This window comes from Mustela putorius, unplaced genomic scaffold, assembly GCF_011764305.1.
Source record: "Mustela putorius furo isolate JIRA1106 unplaced genomic scaffold, ASM1176430v1.1 tig00537227_pilon_pilon_pilon, whole genome shotgun sequence".
NCBI lineage: Eukaryota > Metazoa > Chordata > Mammalia > Carnivora > Mustelidae > Mustela > Mustela putorius.
Genome location: NW_025422368.1, coordinates 36,392,245 through 36,410,125, shown reverse-complemented (window position 1 = coordinate 36,410,125; position 17,881 = coordinate 36,392,245). Strand labels below are relative to the sequence as shown.

At 40.5% G+C, this 17,881-nt stretch overlaps 2 protein-coding genes across 2 annotated transcripts; one reads left to right on the top strand and one right to left on the bottom strand.

The window, feature by feature from the left end:
• The first annotated feature begins 980 nt into the window (after window positions 1-980).
• Window positions 981-3,107, top strand: SMIM10L1 (small integral membrane protein 10 like 1). Its single transcript, XM_045073020.1, has one exon. The coding sequence runs from the start codon at window positions 1,279-1,281 to the stop codon at window positions 1,483-1,485; it is 207 nt and encodes a 68-aa protein (XP_044928955.1). The 5' UTR covers window positions 981-1,278; the 3' UTR covers window positions 1,486-3,107.
• Window positions 3,108-11,313: 8,206 nt separating this feature from the next.
• LOC101670234 (taste receptor type 2 member 42-like) lies at window positions 11,314-12,249 on the bottom strand. Its single transcript, XM_045073463.1, has one exon. It carries the CDS (start codon window positions 12,247-12,249, stop codon window positions 11,314-11,316), a length of 936 nt encoding a protein of 311 aa, XP_044929398.1.
• Between the last annotated feature and the right edge of the window lie 5,632 nt (window positions 12,250-17,881).

Sequence of the window (17,881 nt, the reverse complement as noted above, 5' to 3'; positions counted from 1 at the left end):
ACCCAGACACCTCTGGTAATCCATTATTTTAAGTGGTGTCAACACAGCATTGCTGGAGTGGTATTAGTATAGCAAAGTAGAAAAAATTCTAGCTGGGGACATGCAATTACATTTTATAAATTTCATGATGGCACGTTGTTTGTACCAACCATTATCAGTAGAATATGGAGAAACAGAGGTCCTCTAGGATATATTAGTTGTGCTTCAAATAGTAACTACAGCTATTCAGTGCAGGATGAGATGTGAGATGTGAGCAATGCTTTTTCAGAACTAGATGGTAATTTGGGGTAATTTGATCATAAATAACATATCTGAATAATCCCTGAGTGTAGAGATTAAGTTAAAATGTAGATTAGAGAAGGTAATGAAATGTGCATCACTTAAACATCAGAAGGGGATGGGGTTATGGGAGATACACTATGACATTACCCTAAAGTCATTCAGAGTTGAGGTTTTAGTAGTGTTCCAAGCTTTGGGGCCTAGCCATAAGTTATACAGGGGTATCCCCATGCAGAAATGGTAGAAGCTGCCATACCTAATCTGGACTTTTCATGGGTTTACCCAGGTCGGAATGATACTGCATATATGTAACAACCCCCCCCCCCCAAATTAAAGTATATGTGTTTCATTTTGTTTTGCCTAAAGATTTCTGTCACTTGCAATGGAAAGAGTCCTAATACACAGAAAATCCATAGCCTGAGGTTGTGATCCTTTACAGCTAAGGCATGTTATGAACACAAGAGACTTTATGTCTGAACTGGCTTATGTAAGGAGTTCACCTGCCCTAATATTAGGGTTAATTTTATGAAATCAAAGGGTGATATTCCTGGCTAATAACCTACATCACATAGCAGACAAACCAGTCTTAAACCTAGAGTTCAACCCTTACAAACTGTGTTCTCTAGGTCAAATTCGTTACTACCTAACTTTACTAAACTTCCTTTCTTCATTTGACAGGGGAAATAATATCTATCTGGCCGACCACGCATAAGACAATGCGTACGGCATAATATGCGCATAACCCCTTCCGCACCTGTTTAGCTCCAAGGGCTAAACACCAGCGGGAGCAGCAGACAGGAAGGGGCGGAGCGCCAGCGGCGGCCATGGGCAGAGCGCCGCTGGGGAGGACACGGAGCCAGCGGGCGGCGCAGGTATGAGCCTGGCGGCTGCGTAATCACCCCCACCCTGACCCTCGCCGCCCCGGCCGTCGGTCGGGAGTACACGAAGCCTGTGGTGACTCTCGGCGCTCAACACTGGGGGAGCGGCGACACCGTGTCCATGGCCACCGCGGCGGCTCCGTCTTCCTTGGCCCTCAAAGCCTCCAGCACGGTCGCGGTCCCCAGCTCCTACGGAGTTTTCTGCAAAGGGCTCTCCCGCACCCTGCTCGCCTTCTTCGAGCTGGCCTGGCAGCTGCGCATGAACTTTCCGTACTTTTACGTCGCAGGCTCGGTGATCCTCAACATCCGCTTGCAGGTACACATTTAGGGCCCTTCTTACGCAGCCGACTTCCCGGCCGGGCCATGGCCGACTCCCAGGAGGCTCGGCGGCGAAACGGAGCTGCGAGCGCGGAGCTCGGGATTCTCGCGAGAGGACTAGAGCGAGCGCTCTTTGCGGCTGCGCGCTCGGTCTCTGATGGAGCTGCAGGGCGGTGGCGGAAAGCGGGTAGCGGCTGGAGAGGAGGTCAGCGGTGTTTCGGGGGCGGCGAAGAGCTTCAGTTAAGATCTACGGCGATGTTTAAGCTTTGCAACCTCAAAACAAAAACAGAACGAACATGATGCATTATAAAAAAGGAAGGCTACTAAAGTTTTCAGGAAAATTTTAATGTACGACAAACTCATGGTCCAAATTAAAATAAGAAAACATACATTTCGGGAATATTGGATTGTAAGCAAGACATTGAATGAATAAGAAGCTGAAGATCTTAAACATATGTGGAAGACAAATACATTTCTTCAACAAGAGAAAACCAAAACCTTCAGAAATGTTCAGTGGAAAAGCCCAGCGGTACCGGAAAAGCATCCGTCTAATACCAGATAACGTGAAATGCTGCTGGATTTTGAACAGAGGGTTGGAGTGTAAGAAAGTGGGCTGTCTTTCGGTGTCCCTGTGAGTAGCCAACAAGAAGGAAATCCAGTCACAGCCCTAAGCTTGGCTACTTCGTGAATAATATTTAAGTAATTGTCATTAGTATAAATGATGTTTATTGTTTTCATCTGTTGAGAAAATACTTAATTGTAGTTCCATGTTACCAGCTTTGATAATGGAAAAGTACAGTTTACCAGCAGGGATGTTGAAAGTGGGGAGGGAAAAGTAGAGGAAATGATGGTGTTCTTGTAAAGTGGGAAGTTGAGAGGTATAGTTTGTTGTCAGTGGGGAAAGAGGCATTTTATTATTTAAAGAGTAAATGACATAGGGAGTATGCCATCAAGTTGCAAAAATCGTAATCATATTGTTATAAAAGGAAAGAAAATAGGGGAGAACAGCACGAATTCAATAAGAAATGCCTAAAGATAGCAAGTTAGTTGGAGTGCCTCACAAAGGAAAACAGAGTATTGGGTGTGTTTGAATATAAAGACGAAATTTATAATCTTTCAGAGTCTGGAGATGAATTGGTGGGCTGCAACTTTTTTAAAAATTAAGGAAATATATCCGTTATGAAACAGGAAAATTCAGAGTTTTTTAAGAACAGCATTGCAGGGGCACCTGGGTGACTCAGTGGGTTAAAGCCTCTGCCTTTGGCTCAGGTCATGGTCTCAGGGTCCTGGAATCAAGCCCCACATGGGTGGAGGTGGAGGGTGAGGAGATGGGGGGGTGGTCTCTGCTCAGCTGGACCCTGCTTCCTCCTCTCTCCCTGCCTGCCTCTCTGACTACTTGTGATCTCTATCAAAAAAACAAAAAACAAAAAACAAAAACAACAACGTTGCATACTTCAGTGGTGAATAATACTGGTCATATAAAGCCAGTCATGATGTAAATACTGAATACTAATACAACAAGAAATGATTATGTAACATTGGGGGATTGGAGAGGGGAGAGGTGTGTGTAATGGGGAAGAATCAGTCAAGATCTAATACAGAGAGGTCAATAAAATAAACATTCAAAAACTAGTAAGAAGTGGTTGTCTCTGGAGAAAAAAGGATTACTGTCCTTCACTATCAATCTAACTATTTTGTTTTTTTTTCTTAATTGTACATATGTATTTCTATGATTAAAACTTGTTTTAAATAAATTTCATTTTTAAAAGTTCCCCCCAGGCAATTGAAATATACAGCACTGGTTAAGAGCCACCATAATAAAATGTGATTGAGTTTTTAAATCAGGCATATCACTGTTAAAATACAAACTATTAATTTTGTGGTTTTACATGAATCCATTAATCTGCCTAAAACCCGGCTTAGCTCAACTATTGAAAGATTAAAAATACTTCCTTTGAGGGGCACCTTAGTGGCTCAGCGGGTTAAAGCCCCTGCCTTGGGCTCAGATCACGGTCCCAGGACCCTGGGATGGAGCCCTGCACCAGGCTGTCTGCTCTGCAGGGAGTCTGCTTCCTCCTCTCTTTCTGCCTGCTTCTCTGCCTACTTGTGATTTCTGTCTGTCAAATAAATAAATAAAATCTTAAAAAAAAAAAAAAAAAAACTTCCTTTGAAAAGTCAGCCTGAGAATTAAAAATAAGCCTGCCTTAGTGCTTGTTATATATACAGTAGTATTTGTTCTAATATTATCTCCTTAGCATGTGAGTAAAACTTAAAACTCAGAGAATGCCTGCTTTTTTCCAGTGGAGCTTTTCAGTCCTAAAGGTGATCTGTTAAGGTACTGACCCTAGGGACATACAGCAGAGCCTCCAGACAGATTTTTAAGAATTTGAAGGCCATTATTTGCAGAGGTAAAGATTTATAAACTATTTGAAGTTTTGTATTCCACTAACTGTGTCCAACCAACAAAGACACTCTTGGGTTGTAAACCAAGTGCCCCCTCCGGCGCCAAGTCTGGCTTTGGGTAATTGTTTCCTACTCTTACTTCTTGTCTCCAGGCAAACTCCTGAAGTTTTTTTTAAGCACATCCTCTTTCTACTTTCTTTCTCTACTCTCTTCTTTTTTTTTTTTTTTTTCCTTTTTGCCTCTTGTTACACTACATGTGTTTTAAGGCTGAATTTAGAATTTAGAAGTCACTTTTTTTAAAATTCTTTTCCCCAGATTCCCCTGATCATATTAGAGTTCATTTCGTTTACTCCATCTAAGGGCTGTGTTAATACCAACCTCTGCCATTTTCATAGGCTGCCTTATTTTTGCCTAATTGTACATTAGTTATCAGATGTGAGTTTTGTTTTTGTTTTTATTTTTAAATATCCAAGAGACAGTTTTCTATACTCTTCTTCCCTCGGTTCTTACTGTGACAGTGAAGAAACTAAAACATTTTAATATGGGGTGTCTGGGTGGCTCAGTGGGTTAAAGCCTCTGCCTTTGCCTCAGGTCATGGTACAGCAGGGAGCCTGCTTCCTCCTCGCTCTCTGTCTGACTCTCTGCCTACTTGTGATCTCTGTCTGTCAAATAAGTAAAATTTAAAAAAAAAAAACATTTTAGTATAAAATATCAGCAATGTAATTTCATCAGTGGAGTAATTCCATAATGCAAGGGGACTTAGAGATGGTGAACACCACTATTCCCTAGTACTAGTGTCCCACTTTGTAACAAAAGAATGTGGCTGCCATTAGCCATGGAATGTTGAGGGACTGGGATGCTCCATTCCCGTGGATACATTAATATGTGCCTTCAACCTTTGTTCTTCAGCTTCGCCTTTTGTTACACTAAATAGACAAGGCACTTAAGCCCTTACTGTAGTTCACACCCTCCTGCTATACTGGAAGCTCTGTGAGGGAAAATACTGTATCCTGTCCAGTTTTACAGCCTACATAGTATCAGCAGATACAAAGTAGCAACTGAATGAAGGCTCCAGGATTTGCCCTTTATTCTTCACAATTGCTCTTACACCCAGTCTGTATTTTTCTTCCCACATTTATAACTCAGTGAAGTTTCCCAAAGGAGAATCTTGTTTTCTTTGGTTAATCCACTTATTACTCTAGTTTGCAAGTTGTTTTATTCCTCTTAAACCACATCAAGGCAAGGCAACATCAATGAAGCCTAAGACTGTTCATTGCTGTATCCCTTGCCTTAGAGCATTGCCTAATGTAACATAGATAATAAACATAGTTGGATAAACGCCAAATTTGTTTTTTCTGCACAGTCATTAGTCAATGAAGGAAAGAAAGGTGTAGTTGCCCCGTTACTAAGTGATCCATTTTATTGCCCATACATCGAGCCTTTTCAGGCCATCACGAATGTTGATGGGTCCAGAGACCACTACAGCATGAAGAAGCAGAGAGGTGGTGTAGTTCTCACCAATAAAGAAAAAATATTTATGAAGTATAACTGATAAAAATGATGGGGAATCAGAATCCTGTTACAGTTTAAAAGGGAAATGGTGATCATAGTAACATACATAACTTATAGGGAATAAGTACTTTTTTTTTTTTTTGAGGGCAAAAACAATGTGATTACTTGGCTAAAAGAGCTTTTCCCTACTACCAGCATCATTTTTTAATTTTATTGAGCTTTTAATACCAGGAACTCTACAATTATTTATGTACATGATCTCTATAATTCTCATGTATATCCTATGAGTAAAAACATTTTCATCATCATTTTTCAGATAAGGAAACTGGAATTTAAAGATGTTAGATAATTTCTTCAAGGTCATAGTAATTGGCCAAACTACAGTCGAACCTCATTTATCCCTACAGATACTTTTGATGAGGGATTCAATTTTTTAATGTATAAGTAATGCTGAATAATCCTGTTCTTTTAATAATCCTATTTCTTAAATTTCTTCATATATATATATATATATATATATATATATATAATTTATTTATTTGACAGAGAGATCACAAGTAGGCAGAGAGGCAGACAGAGGCTGGGAAGTGGGGAGAGGCAGGCTCCCCGTCTAGCAGAGAGCCCAATGTGGGGCTCGATCCCAGGTCCCTGGGATCATGACCTGAGCCACCCAGGTGCCCTATTTCTTAAATTTCACATAGAAGTATTACCTAGGTCGTGGATGGCAATGTCTTTTTTTTTTCTTCAGTATAATTTGAGGGCTTTCTATGTTAGAATATAAACATTCACTATAATTTGACATGTAAATTCAAGCATTTTATACTTTCTGCCATGTAAAGTCATTTATTTGGCCTGTATGTGGGGAGGAAAGGGACGGAGGGAGAGAGAGAAAAGGACATCACTCCTAGGATAGGAAAGGGAACTCTTTACTTCCCTCTAAGGAGTAGAGATTAAGTTAACATGAATTTAGAAACTATCCATCACTGCTCTGAGGAGGCTTATTTAAATTTTCTCTTATAAAGTTTTACAATCCTGTTTTAATGGAGGCTTATCCTGGTGCAGCATTAATAGATTTGATACAGTCAAAAAGAAAATAGGACTTAACACATGGAGAACGAAAAGGGGTGGGAACAGAAAGTTTAGGACTATAGGAACAAAAGGAGACAGAGAAAACTGCTAGAAACTGAGCCTGGAAAATAATCTAAAGAACAGACTTGGAAGGTTTCAGGCAAGTGAACCAAGAAAGAAACCCCCGCAATAAATAGAATTTCCAGTAGGGTTCAACTGATTCACATCAGTTGGCTTGGATTTATGAGTGTGGGAACTTTCTTGGAATTTTAACGAGAATTCTCCTGTAGCCTATTTTACCCAGCAAGATTACACCAGACCGAGTCATGGATCTTTGCAACTGATGTCCACTTCTCCCCCCTCCACTCCACACAAACACAAATCTCAGCAACGCTCTTGGGACAATCAAAACGCCAAGGACATTACTGAGTGCCTACAACAAATGATAAGAAGAAACTATGGAATTCTTAGCAGCTTAGATGCAGTACATCTGAGGGCACCCCTGCCAGTTCCTATCCTAATCAGGGATCTGCTGCAAACATTAGAAAATTTTGCCCATCTTCATGGTTTTCAAATACCAAGTATGTGGATTTATTTGCAGTAAGGTAGTGGAGGGCATCATTGAACAAAGAGAAATGAAGGTTGTTCATATATTGAGTGAAATAGATTGGGTATACCTTTTCATATTAACCAAACTGAGGAAAAATAAATTGTCACAACCAAAAGGTAAAAAGCACTAATGAAGTCACTGCGCCTGGAATGTCTTCACTCTGAAATCGTAGGCACAGTAATGGAAGTAGGGCCAACAGAAACAAAACAAAAACAAAACAAAAGTTTAATTTGAAAAAAAGGGGCTATTTTTCAATAAACTATTTTAGTTTTTAATTGATAAAAAGAAAGCTTGAAAATATGCCAAACTGAAGTCAAATGAATGTAATTAATAGGAGCCCTACAATTCAGAGGTCAGGTTAGATCTGTATGAAAGGGAAAAGAGGTTATTTTTAAAACTAGCTAATTTAAACATGAGGCTAAGGAATAGAGGTACCATGGTGTGCCTTTGTCTTCTGAAGCTGTATGTATGTTGGTTTTTCACAAAATTGCTAAAATTGAAAATAGCACATCTGTCACCTGTGTTTTTTTTAATAAGCAACCCCCTTTGATAACTTTTTTCTGCATTGATCAAACTAATCGTCTGATTTTTTTTTTTTTTTTTTTTTTTTTTTTTTTTTGACAGAGATCACAAGTAGCAGAGAGGCAGGCAGAGAGAGAGAGAGGAGGAGGAAGCAGGCTCCCCGCTGAGCAGAGAGCCTGATGCAGAGCTTGATCCCAGAATCCTGGAATCATGACCTTCTCCATTGAGCCACCAGCCGCCCCCTGACCATTTTTTTTAATGAAGATTTATTCTGAAAGTAATCCACACCTGACATAGATTTCTACAAAAAGCATTTATCAGTGTCACAGGTTTGTGGACTGTGGAATTACAGGTTTTACAGATGGTCCCCTTGTTTCTGTACTTCAGTTAAGGAAGTCCCTGGCTTAGAGCACATGTAGTTCAAGCCAGAACAGCAGACAAAATACCTAAACCATTGGAAATTCAACAGTGTTAACCTTGAAATCTGTATTGATCCATGCGTAATTCCACTGAGACCTTTTTTTTCACTAAAGTTCGAGACAACAGGGCTTGAACACCAAATTTTCTTAGTTTGGGCAAGTGTGTTGGCCAGGCACTAGGCCAAGGGCCAGGCCTTAGGCAAAAGTCTCTTTTGGCATTAAAAACAGGTTATTTGCAGCTCTCCTGGTCTCAGATTTGGGCAACTGAAAAAAAATTTTTTTTTTACATCAGGACCATAAAAAATTTATTTTGGGGGCACCTGACTGGCTCAGTCAGTAGAGCAAGTGACCCTTGATATCAGAGTTTTTTTGTTTTGGTTTTGGTTTTGGGTTTTTTTCAGAGTTTATTCTCAGCATTTGATATCAGAGTTTTTTTTTTTTTAAGATTTTATTTATTTATTTGACAGAGAGAGAGTTCACAAATAGGCAGAGAGACAGAGAGAGAGATGAGGAGAAGCAGGCTCCCTGCTGAGCAGAGAGCCCAATGCGGGACTCCATCCCAGGCCCCTGGGATCATGACCTGAGCCGAAGGCAGAGGCTTAACCCACTGAGCCACCCAGGCGCCCTGATATCAGAGTTTTACAGTCAAGCTCCACCCATGTTGGGTGTAGAGAGGACTTAAAAATAAAATTAAAGTTTCTTTTGGAGGGAAATAATTGGCAAGAAAGCAATGACAGCATTTTACCTTCCCAATAACTTGGTCCCAAAATAAGATACAATTCTTTCCAGATTGCATGGAACTAGCTATAGATGTGATAGTAGTAGCTTTTCTTGGATTATGGCTGGAGTGTCTAACACAGGCTCTTTTATGGAAAGGGAGGTATAGACTTTAATCCCAAAATACCATTTTAATAAGGAGAAGGCAATACTTAAGTAGCCACTGCCCAGTCTGTAACGCAGTCCTCATCTTTTAAAGATGAGCTTCATCTCTCCAACATTAGTACATGAGAAGTGAGGACTTAATTTTAATGAGACATTTACTACTAAATCCCACTCGTAAGAAGCAAGGGCTGTGCATGGTTGTTTAAATCTTTTCATTTGAATCTTGGTCATTAAAGAAAAGTTAACTGACACATGTAAACCTAAAAACTAAAACTAAATATGCTTACTTCTAATAAGTACAAAGTAATCTAACTTTCTTACTAAAAAGGATGTGTTGAAACCAAATTTGATTCTAAACAATTGCCAGTATGATTACAATTCCACCTTTCCCAAAGTAAGGATAATCCCAGTGACAATCATTAGAGAATTTCTTTCAGTTTTATTGAGATATAACTGACATACAGCAATGTGTAAGCAATGTGTAAGATATAACTGACATACAGCACACCATAATAACTTACATATACTGCAAAATGACAACCACAATGGGTTGTCAACCTACCCTCCTAGACAGATACCCGGGAAAAGGTATTTTTCCTTGTGATGAGAACTTCCGGGATCCATTCTCAGTAACTTTCAAGAACTTTCAGGATCCACTCTCTTCGCAGCTTTCAAGGTTACCATACAGCAGGTATCAATCACAGTCGTCATTGTTGTCCATTATATCCCTAGTATGTATATTTCTCATAACTAGAAGTTTGTAGCTTTTGATCTCCTTCATCCAATCCTCCCACCCCAGCCCCAGGAAATTTCTTATATAGGGTCCAACATAATGAGTGAAGTTAAAAAATCTAAATTTCTGTGGATAGGTATGTACATGTACCCTCATCTTCATCAGAGCACCCCATAGCACAGCTCCCTGGAGGAAGAGTACACTTTACAAAGCCCTTACAGTTTTTATATTCCCAGCATCAGACTTGACCTACTGTTCCAACAAAATTAACTTATAACCTACATATTTTTCAACATTTATTATCCAGTTTGTTAATGGTTTTTGTTTTCTTGTACAACTGAAAAATTATGGCACTTTAAAACCCTACAACAATTTCTTCATTATTGGTAGTTAAATATGTTTAAATTTATAATTTCTAAAAATTCCTAGATAACAACATTTTATTCAAAATTGCAATATCATTAATTGGCACAATTTTGCCACCTGCTGGCCTTAAGATTATGTTCATTTTCAGCTACTTTGATTTCATTTCAATCATTTTATTATAAACATCAACCAACAGTATATATACACACAAACATGTTTAAAATGTATACATAGTCCTTATATGCAGACACACACCCCACACAAACTCTGTATCTAAGTGTGATTTTGATCATTGTAAAGTACACATAAAAGTATTCTTACACATTTAAGGATAATTATTCAGTTTATTCAACTTATTCTTAAGTTGAATTTTCTCTTATTCAACAAAGGTAATGTCTATTCTAGGTTAGATTCATAATGAGAGGGAGAGGCTGTTCCGTTGTTTTAAAAGTTACATCTGTTGTTATGTGATGATGACCTTACAGCATAAAAAAATATTTTATTCCTCAATTAATTTTTAACTTAATATTGTACAAATAAATATTCCACCAACTTCAACTTGGAAGGTGTTGGGTCGGTGGGCTCCGGGAGTGCAGGAGGAACAATAGAAATGACCCTCGGCTCTGCTCCGAAGGCTCCCGGAGTGCAGGAAGAGCAATGGAAATGACCTCCGCGGGGCCTCGCCTCTGTCTTCCAGCCTAGCCCCCCTCCTTAACCCTTGACGCTCCCGCCAAAAGGATGTATGCCCAGGTCACGTCTCCATAGGTAACGGGATACCTATGCAGGAGATAGATAAAAGACGCACCGCCAACTCCCTCCCAGCGCGACTTCCCCCCACTCTGCTTTCCAGAGTCTCGGAACCTCGCCCAAGGGTGCTCACCTCCTCCCGGTGCAACTTTCTTGGCTCCCCTTCTCCTGAGCCCTGAAACTTCACCGGAGAGTGGCTTTAATAAACCTTGCCTTGCACCCACTTCGCCTGGTGTCGTGTTTATCTTGCCTATAAAACCTTAACAGAAGGGATTTTCATTTCTAAACAATCATTTTTCTCACATATGAACATAGTAAATATTTGCCAGCACATATAAAATTAATACATGTCACATGATATATTTTATATTCATATTGTCTCAAAAATATCATTTTTACTAGCTAGTGTTTTAAGGATGATGCTTGCTTTTTAAGTTTATAGGTCATTCCGGGGAAAGTCTGTGATGTTTAATAGTATCTAAAAGGATCCAGTGAGGAAAACAAAGGTTAAAAATGGATCTTCAATGTCTCTTCATTAATTTAATTCTCTTGGGATATAGAAAATTCTGGGAAAGTCTATGGAATGAAAGGTTTCACTGTTTTCAGGTGGTGATTAATATGCCACAGTAGTCCTAAAGCAGTTTTTCTCAACTTGCTGTTTCCCAAAATCAGAATAAATGAGTGGCTTGAAGGAAAAAGAGTTGACAATAATATGGCCACCAAATTGACCTGAGAATTCTGCAGCAAAACAAAAATCCAACCTGTTAATAGGATGGAAGAAAAATGAACTGTGGAGAGGAAAAGGAAAGACATCACCATTTTCATGGCCCTTTGATGGGCCTCTGTATTGAAGTCCCTAGAGCAGTTCTGTTGCACATTCCTGGTATGTCGCCTCAGGGAAAGAAACAAAAGGAGTAGGGAAGCCAGGGACAGAAGAAAGGGGATTAAGTAGGTGAAACTGAAAACAATCAAGCTGTTAAGATTCAGAGTTTTACTTACATTTAGGGACCAAGTTGAGTTTCTTTCGTATCTTTGATAGACATTAACCGAGAAATTACTAAATGTATCTGTTAATTCAAAGTTGCAAAGCAGTAAGAGTAAAGACCCCAGGGGAAGCACGAGTAGGACTCTGCTAATTCTCCTCCTCAGCCAGGTGAAACAGGAGTGGGAGAAATTGGCTATTTTAAAGAAGTAGAAGACACTTAGACCGGTGGCAAACCAAGTAGCTAGGTGATTGCTTAGTGTCCAAAAACTATTAACGAATTTTGCTATATTATCAATGATATACAGATGCGGCCACACCACCATTAAATATGAATCTAACAGTATTATGCAAAGAAGAACGATTCTGGAGATAGCCAGGCTGGTGAGAATGCAGTCAGCTGATGAGAGCTTTTGACCCTTCACCCAGTCAATGCAGTTAACTAGTACAATGAAACTGTTCCCCAACATTCCAGTTAGGAATCCGCCTGTGGCTGCTATCAGAAAAGCATTTTCAATTCCAGATGGCATTTCTGCAGAAAGAATCCAGAAAGTTGGTTCTATGTCTCGGACTTTTTGGTTGTCACAATGTTGTAGAATAAAATCCAGTCTGATACTTTTCACTTTTATATGAAAAAGGCTCAGATACTGCCTCACTTAACTTCCCGAAAGATCCTTCTCTTATTCGAGCTGTGGCTCTGAAGTATACACAAGGAGATCCAGTCTCACAGATTTAAATGAAAAACTTTAACATAACTTCCAATGAGCAACTGATTTCCAAATTAAACAGTAAATGTCCCCACTCATCATTGGCACTGACTGCAGTTTTCCACTTGTGAGGATATCCGGAAGAATAAAATCCAATATGCAAATATGCAAATGTGAGACAGATTTCTTTACACTGATTTGCACTTTCCTTGTCACCTGAAAATGCCATTTGGATCCAGGTTTCTTAATTTTAATAGCACTGTCTAAAAATAAACCTGCAATACAGGCATTATTCATTAATTCCATTCAATAAAATCCATAATAGTTCAAATACTATTGTGGATGAAATAAGAGAAGCAACATTATGGAGCTCACAGAGTATTAGAAAAAGCAACATTAAGTAAACTATGACTATAGAATGTGACAAAAGTTTGACCGCAATGCAACTGCAACTAAGAGGAGAGTCCCATAAAAGTCAACATTCTTCTACTTTGTTCCTCTACAACTTCTACAGTCAATAGTTCATTCTGGTTTTATAACGAGAGTGACAACTGGCTTGGATCTTGAAACTTCTTAGGATTTCTTTCTTTCTTTTTTTTTTTTAAAGATTTTATTTATTTATTTGACAGAGAGAGATCACAAGCAGGCAGAGAGGCAGACAGAGAGAGAGAGAAGCAGGCTCCCTGCTGTGCAGAGAGCCCGATGCGGGGCTCGATTCCAGGACCCTGAGATCATGACCCAAGCCAAAGGCAGTGACTTAACCCACTGAGCCACCCAGGCGCCCCACTTCTTAGGATTTCTTGAAATAGATAAAAGGGAATTGTTTTCCAGAATGATATAAAAGCATATGCCAAGACACCAAAATCGGACCTATTTGGAGCTATTACTTTGGATTTTTGAGCTTTGTTCTCAGTAAGTTACTGCCTATTTAATTCTGAATAAGCTCTTGTCAGCTGAGAGGAAAAATATAGTAGGAAATAAACCTGAAGGGGTAGGGGAGTAGGAGGGAGGTTCTCCTTTTCATTAATTCTGCTTTTGGTTAAAGACTTCATTCCATCAAAAATTGTTACAGTAAAATAAAGTTTGTTTTTTTGTTTTGACAAACATGTAACAATGGTCTTTCAATCTTGACGGCAAGGCTATCCCTCTTATCTAGAGAACTCTAGTTATATACATGTGTGCATATATATATATATATATATATATATATATACACACACACATACACATTATTATTAATTAATTATTAATATAGTAATAATATATATTGATACCTATCAGCCAACCCCAGGGATTCTGACTTAATTGGTCTGGCATATATTGTGGACACTCATTAAGAATTCCTTGATATATGCCTTAAAGAACCTTCTAAACCCAGACAAAACTCTTTGTACCCACAAGCCATAAATCTATGAAGATTCTCCAGGAATTAGACAGGAATTTTGCCCACTTGCCCTCCGACGATGCATTCCCCACTCAACCAATTTTGACCCTGGCAATAAATTACCTGTTTTATATTGGTCTCAGACTATCAGTGGTGATGCTCTAGATTACCCGTGCCCGAGGCTCTCACCTGGGCCCTCACTACCCATGTGGGCCCCCACAGACTTGTCCCCACCAGAGTCCCACATAGCCGAGGTGTCGCTGTGGTAGAGTAGGCACTTAGCTGGGCGTCATCAGGATGCCTCAAGGCCAGCAAAGGGGGAGTCAAGGCCTTTGCCTTTGGCTCAGTTCATGATCCTGGGATCCAGCCAGGCATGGAGCTCCCTGCTCAGTGGGGAGACTGCTTCATCTTCTCCCTCTGCAAACACCCCCCCACCCCGATTCCCACCCTCTCCCGCCCCTCTCATGCTCATACTCTCTCTCTCTCTCAAATAAATAAATAAAATCTTTTTAAAAAGAAAAAGGAAAAACAAGGTTTATTATTCACAAGTCCTGGAGGATGCACGGAGCAAGCCCAGGACCACATAGGGAAGTCATGGGGAGCTGAGAGGAGCACAGACCTGGTGTTCTGTTTTTATTTACATTGGGAGTGGGTGCCTAGGATTTTACAAGCTCATACTTTACTGACAAATTTATTTTATTTTTAAAATCTTCTTTATTGGGGCGCCTGGGTAGCTCAGTGGTTAAGCCTCTGCCTTCGGTTCAGGTCATGATCCCAGTGTCCTGGGATCGAGCCCCGCATCAGGCTCTCTGCTTCGCGGGGAGCCTGCTTCCTCCTCTCCCTCTGCCTGCCTCTCTGCCTACTTGTGATCTCTGTCAAATAAATAAATAAAATTTAAAAAAAATCTTCTTTATTTGAGAGGGGGACAGCTAGAGCACACACATGAGCAGGGGGAGGGGCAGAAAGAGAATGAGGCTCCCCTCTGAGCCCGGAGCCCAATGCAGGTATACATCCGAGGACCCTGGGATCATGACCTGAGCCAAAGGCAGACACTTAACCAACTGAGACACCCAAGCACCCCCTTTAAAACATAACATTGTTAACTAGGACTTGGGAAGGGAAAAGTGGGGTCATGCAAGCAGTCAGTTATCTAGGTTACTCAGGGCTCTCTAAAAGGGGAACTTCATGGGTGGGAGTGGCCTGGCTTCTTAACCCAATGTTCTCCTGGAAGCTGTGTACGCAGCTCGCAGTATGTTTGTTCAAGACGGATGTCTCTTCAATGGATATCTTGGCAATCAAAAACTTTTTACTTCGGGCATGTACACCACATAATCTTAGCTAACATGTACCTCTATGATGACCTTAAGCTCTGTGAGAGAAGGGACTGTTTTGTTGTCAACTGATCTATTCCAATTCCTAGAACACGGAGGGCCTGGCAAATAGTAGGCCCTCACTAACTATTTGTTAGGTGAATGAATGCTGACTTGGTATTAACCCTATTGGGAGCACAGAAAAAGGGAAAATGAGTAAGACTAGACTGTGAAACTAGTATAAGAACAAGAAAAGAAAGCAACTCTTTAAAACTGGGGAAAATGTCATGAGATACGAACTCATGCACAATTTGTTACTAACCCTGAAATAACCAACACTGCTCTCCAGCCAGCCTGGCTCAAACCAGAAGTCATACAGAGTCCTAAATCCTTGCAGGAGGTGGGGGCCTTTGACCTTCTCTTCACGGAAGAGACTACTTCCAGTGGAGGGAGTTGGAGATGGATTGAAAACTCTGTATTTGGTGGCAGGAAACCAAGAAGACTATAGAGATCACGGATGTTTTCAGAAATGCTCTGCATGGTGTAGAAGGCTACCCGACAGCCGGGCTCCATTGGTAGACATGGTTCAGCAGGGACAGAATCCACGTAGCAACAAGTTAGCCAACAGACGCTTAGTCAGTATAGAATACTCGAGTTCATAGTTACACTGAAGAAGAGACACAATCAAAAGGATATAATAACAAGGATAAAAATCACAAGTGCTATATGCTATGAGTGGAATTCAAAGTCCAGGCTCCCATTTTTAAAAACCCGCATAACTACAAATTTGTCTCTGCTCCTGGGTTGAACTGCCTTAATATTCTTCATTCTTAAAATGGTTGCATCAGGGGCGCCTGGGTGGCTCAGAGGGTTAAAGCCTCTGCCTTCGGCTCAGGTCATGATCCCAGGGTCCTGGGATCGAGCCCCACATCGGGCTCTCTCCTTGTTGGGGAGCCTGCTTCCTCCTCTCTCTCTCTCTGCCTGCCTCTCTGCCTACTTGTGATCTCTCTCTGTCGAATAAATAAAATCTTAAAAAAAAAAAAATGGTTGCATCATACGCCATAAAGAAAGTCTTGTTGTATATGTAAATATAAGGGATATCATTCCAAAATGTTTGGGCAGATAACAATCAAATTTATGTATATGCTGCAGGGACCATCCAAAATACCTAGTCTAAACTTCCAAAGATAAATACAATTTAAATAAGAAAATCTATGAATATTGATTTTATAATTATCAGTTGAAAAAGTGACATTTCTCCTAAGGAGAAAATACACTCAGAAATCTACTTTGGCCTAAATCAAATGGGAGTAGTACTTATATAGTGATGAACTACTGCTTACTGAATGGTTTTGGACTTCTGTCATTTGGCTTGATTTCTCCCTGTTCCCTCCCTGTGTCTGTGACTTCTCCGGGGTGGGGTGGGGGGGGACATACCTAGGTTTTCAGTTTGGCTCTTTCCATTGCCTTACCCTCCCCATGGCCATAGGTTTACATCCCCTAATAGCCTCTGAGAAGGCGGAGACATATGTTCCCCTAGCTGTGATGCTCCCTTGTAGACTTTTGTTTCACTTAGCATATGCCTTTAATTTTCAAAACTGAAGGCTTTGTTTGTTTGAGTGTTTGTTTGTTTGTTTGTTTTCCCTCAAAATCCTTAGAGGGCAGACATCCCCAAGGGCTCTTCCTCCTGACAAACCTAAGACAGGGCCAGTGTAATTAACCTCCGCAGAGGTGAACACTGGTCTCAGGCTTAAAGTAAGACTGGCTGGGCATTTCTATAGTCTTCTGAGGCTGCATTTATATTGATGGGGGGGGGAGGAACAGAAGGTAAAATTAAAAAGCCGTAGTCTACGATACAGGATTTAGTGTACAAGGGACAAAAATGTTCACCTGTATATGTTTTTCAAATGCTTCAAACTTTTCAAATCAATTTGTTCTTGTGAAGATTGGTCTTAAGGTTCTGAATGGGACATAGATAACTCTAGACAACGTATCTAGGGTCTCGAATGACAGAATTGCGACAGACCGTGTGATAGTGCTAATGTCCTTTAAAAGTGTTCCTGGCTCAGAGGAGATCGGGTCTAATCAAGATATTGCTGGGAGAAGCCACCTACTAACAACAGACAAACCATCTCAGACACTGAGGAAATTCATGTGCCTTTTTCTGAGATCTACCTGACAGACACATTCACTGGAGTTCAAGAAAGATGTCTTGCTGTGCTTGATGTAGGTCTTATCAGATGCCTCCAGCACTAGACCTAAGGATCCGAGATAAGACTATTTCAGCAATAGAAGTTATTTGTTCCCTCCTATAAATCGCCTAGGTGGACAAACTGAAATAAGCAGTGATTACACCAGATTTTTCTAAAAAGGATTTTTATTTATTTATTTGTCAGAGAGAGAGCACAAGCAGGGGGAGCAGCAGGCAGAGAGAGAAGCAAGCTCTCCCCTGAGCAAGGAGCCCTACATGGGACTCTATCCCAGGACCCTGTGATCGTGACCTGAGCCGAAGACACATGCTTAACTGACTGAGCCACCCAGGTGTCCATACACCAGATTCTTTAAATGAACATTTATCTGGTGGGTAAGAAAGATAGTTAACGAGAAATCAGTGACAATCTCCATCAGTGAATTTCTCCAACTTTGGTTCCAGAGTAGAATAGAATTACCAGTATTTCTTCCCCAGGATGTATGAGACTGGCAACACACGAGTTGGGAGTGGCTCTTCTCGGCTGGTGGTTCAGGGGTTATTGCATCCCCC

Bases quoted from the DNA above. Each gene is read 5' to 3' on its own strand.
- LOC101670234 (XM_045073463.1), bottom strand. From the start codon at position 12,249: ATGCCATCTGGAATTGAAAATGCTTTTCTGATAGCAGCCACAGGCGGA.
- SMIM10L1 (XM_045073020.1), top strand. From the start codon at position 1,279: ATGGCCACCGCGGCGGCTCCGTCTTCCTTGGCCCTCAAAGCCTCCAGC.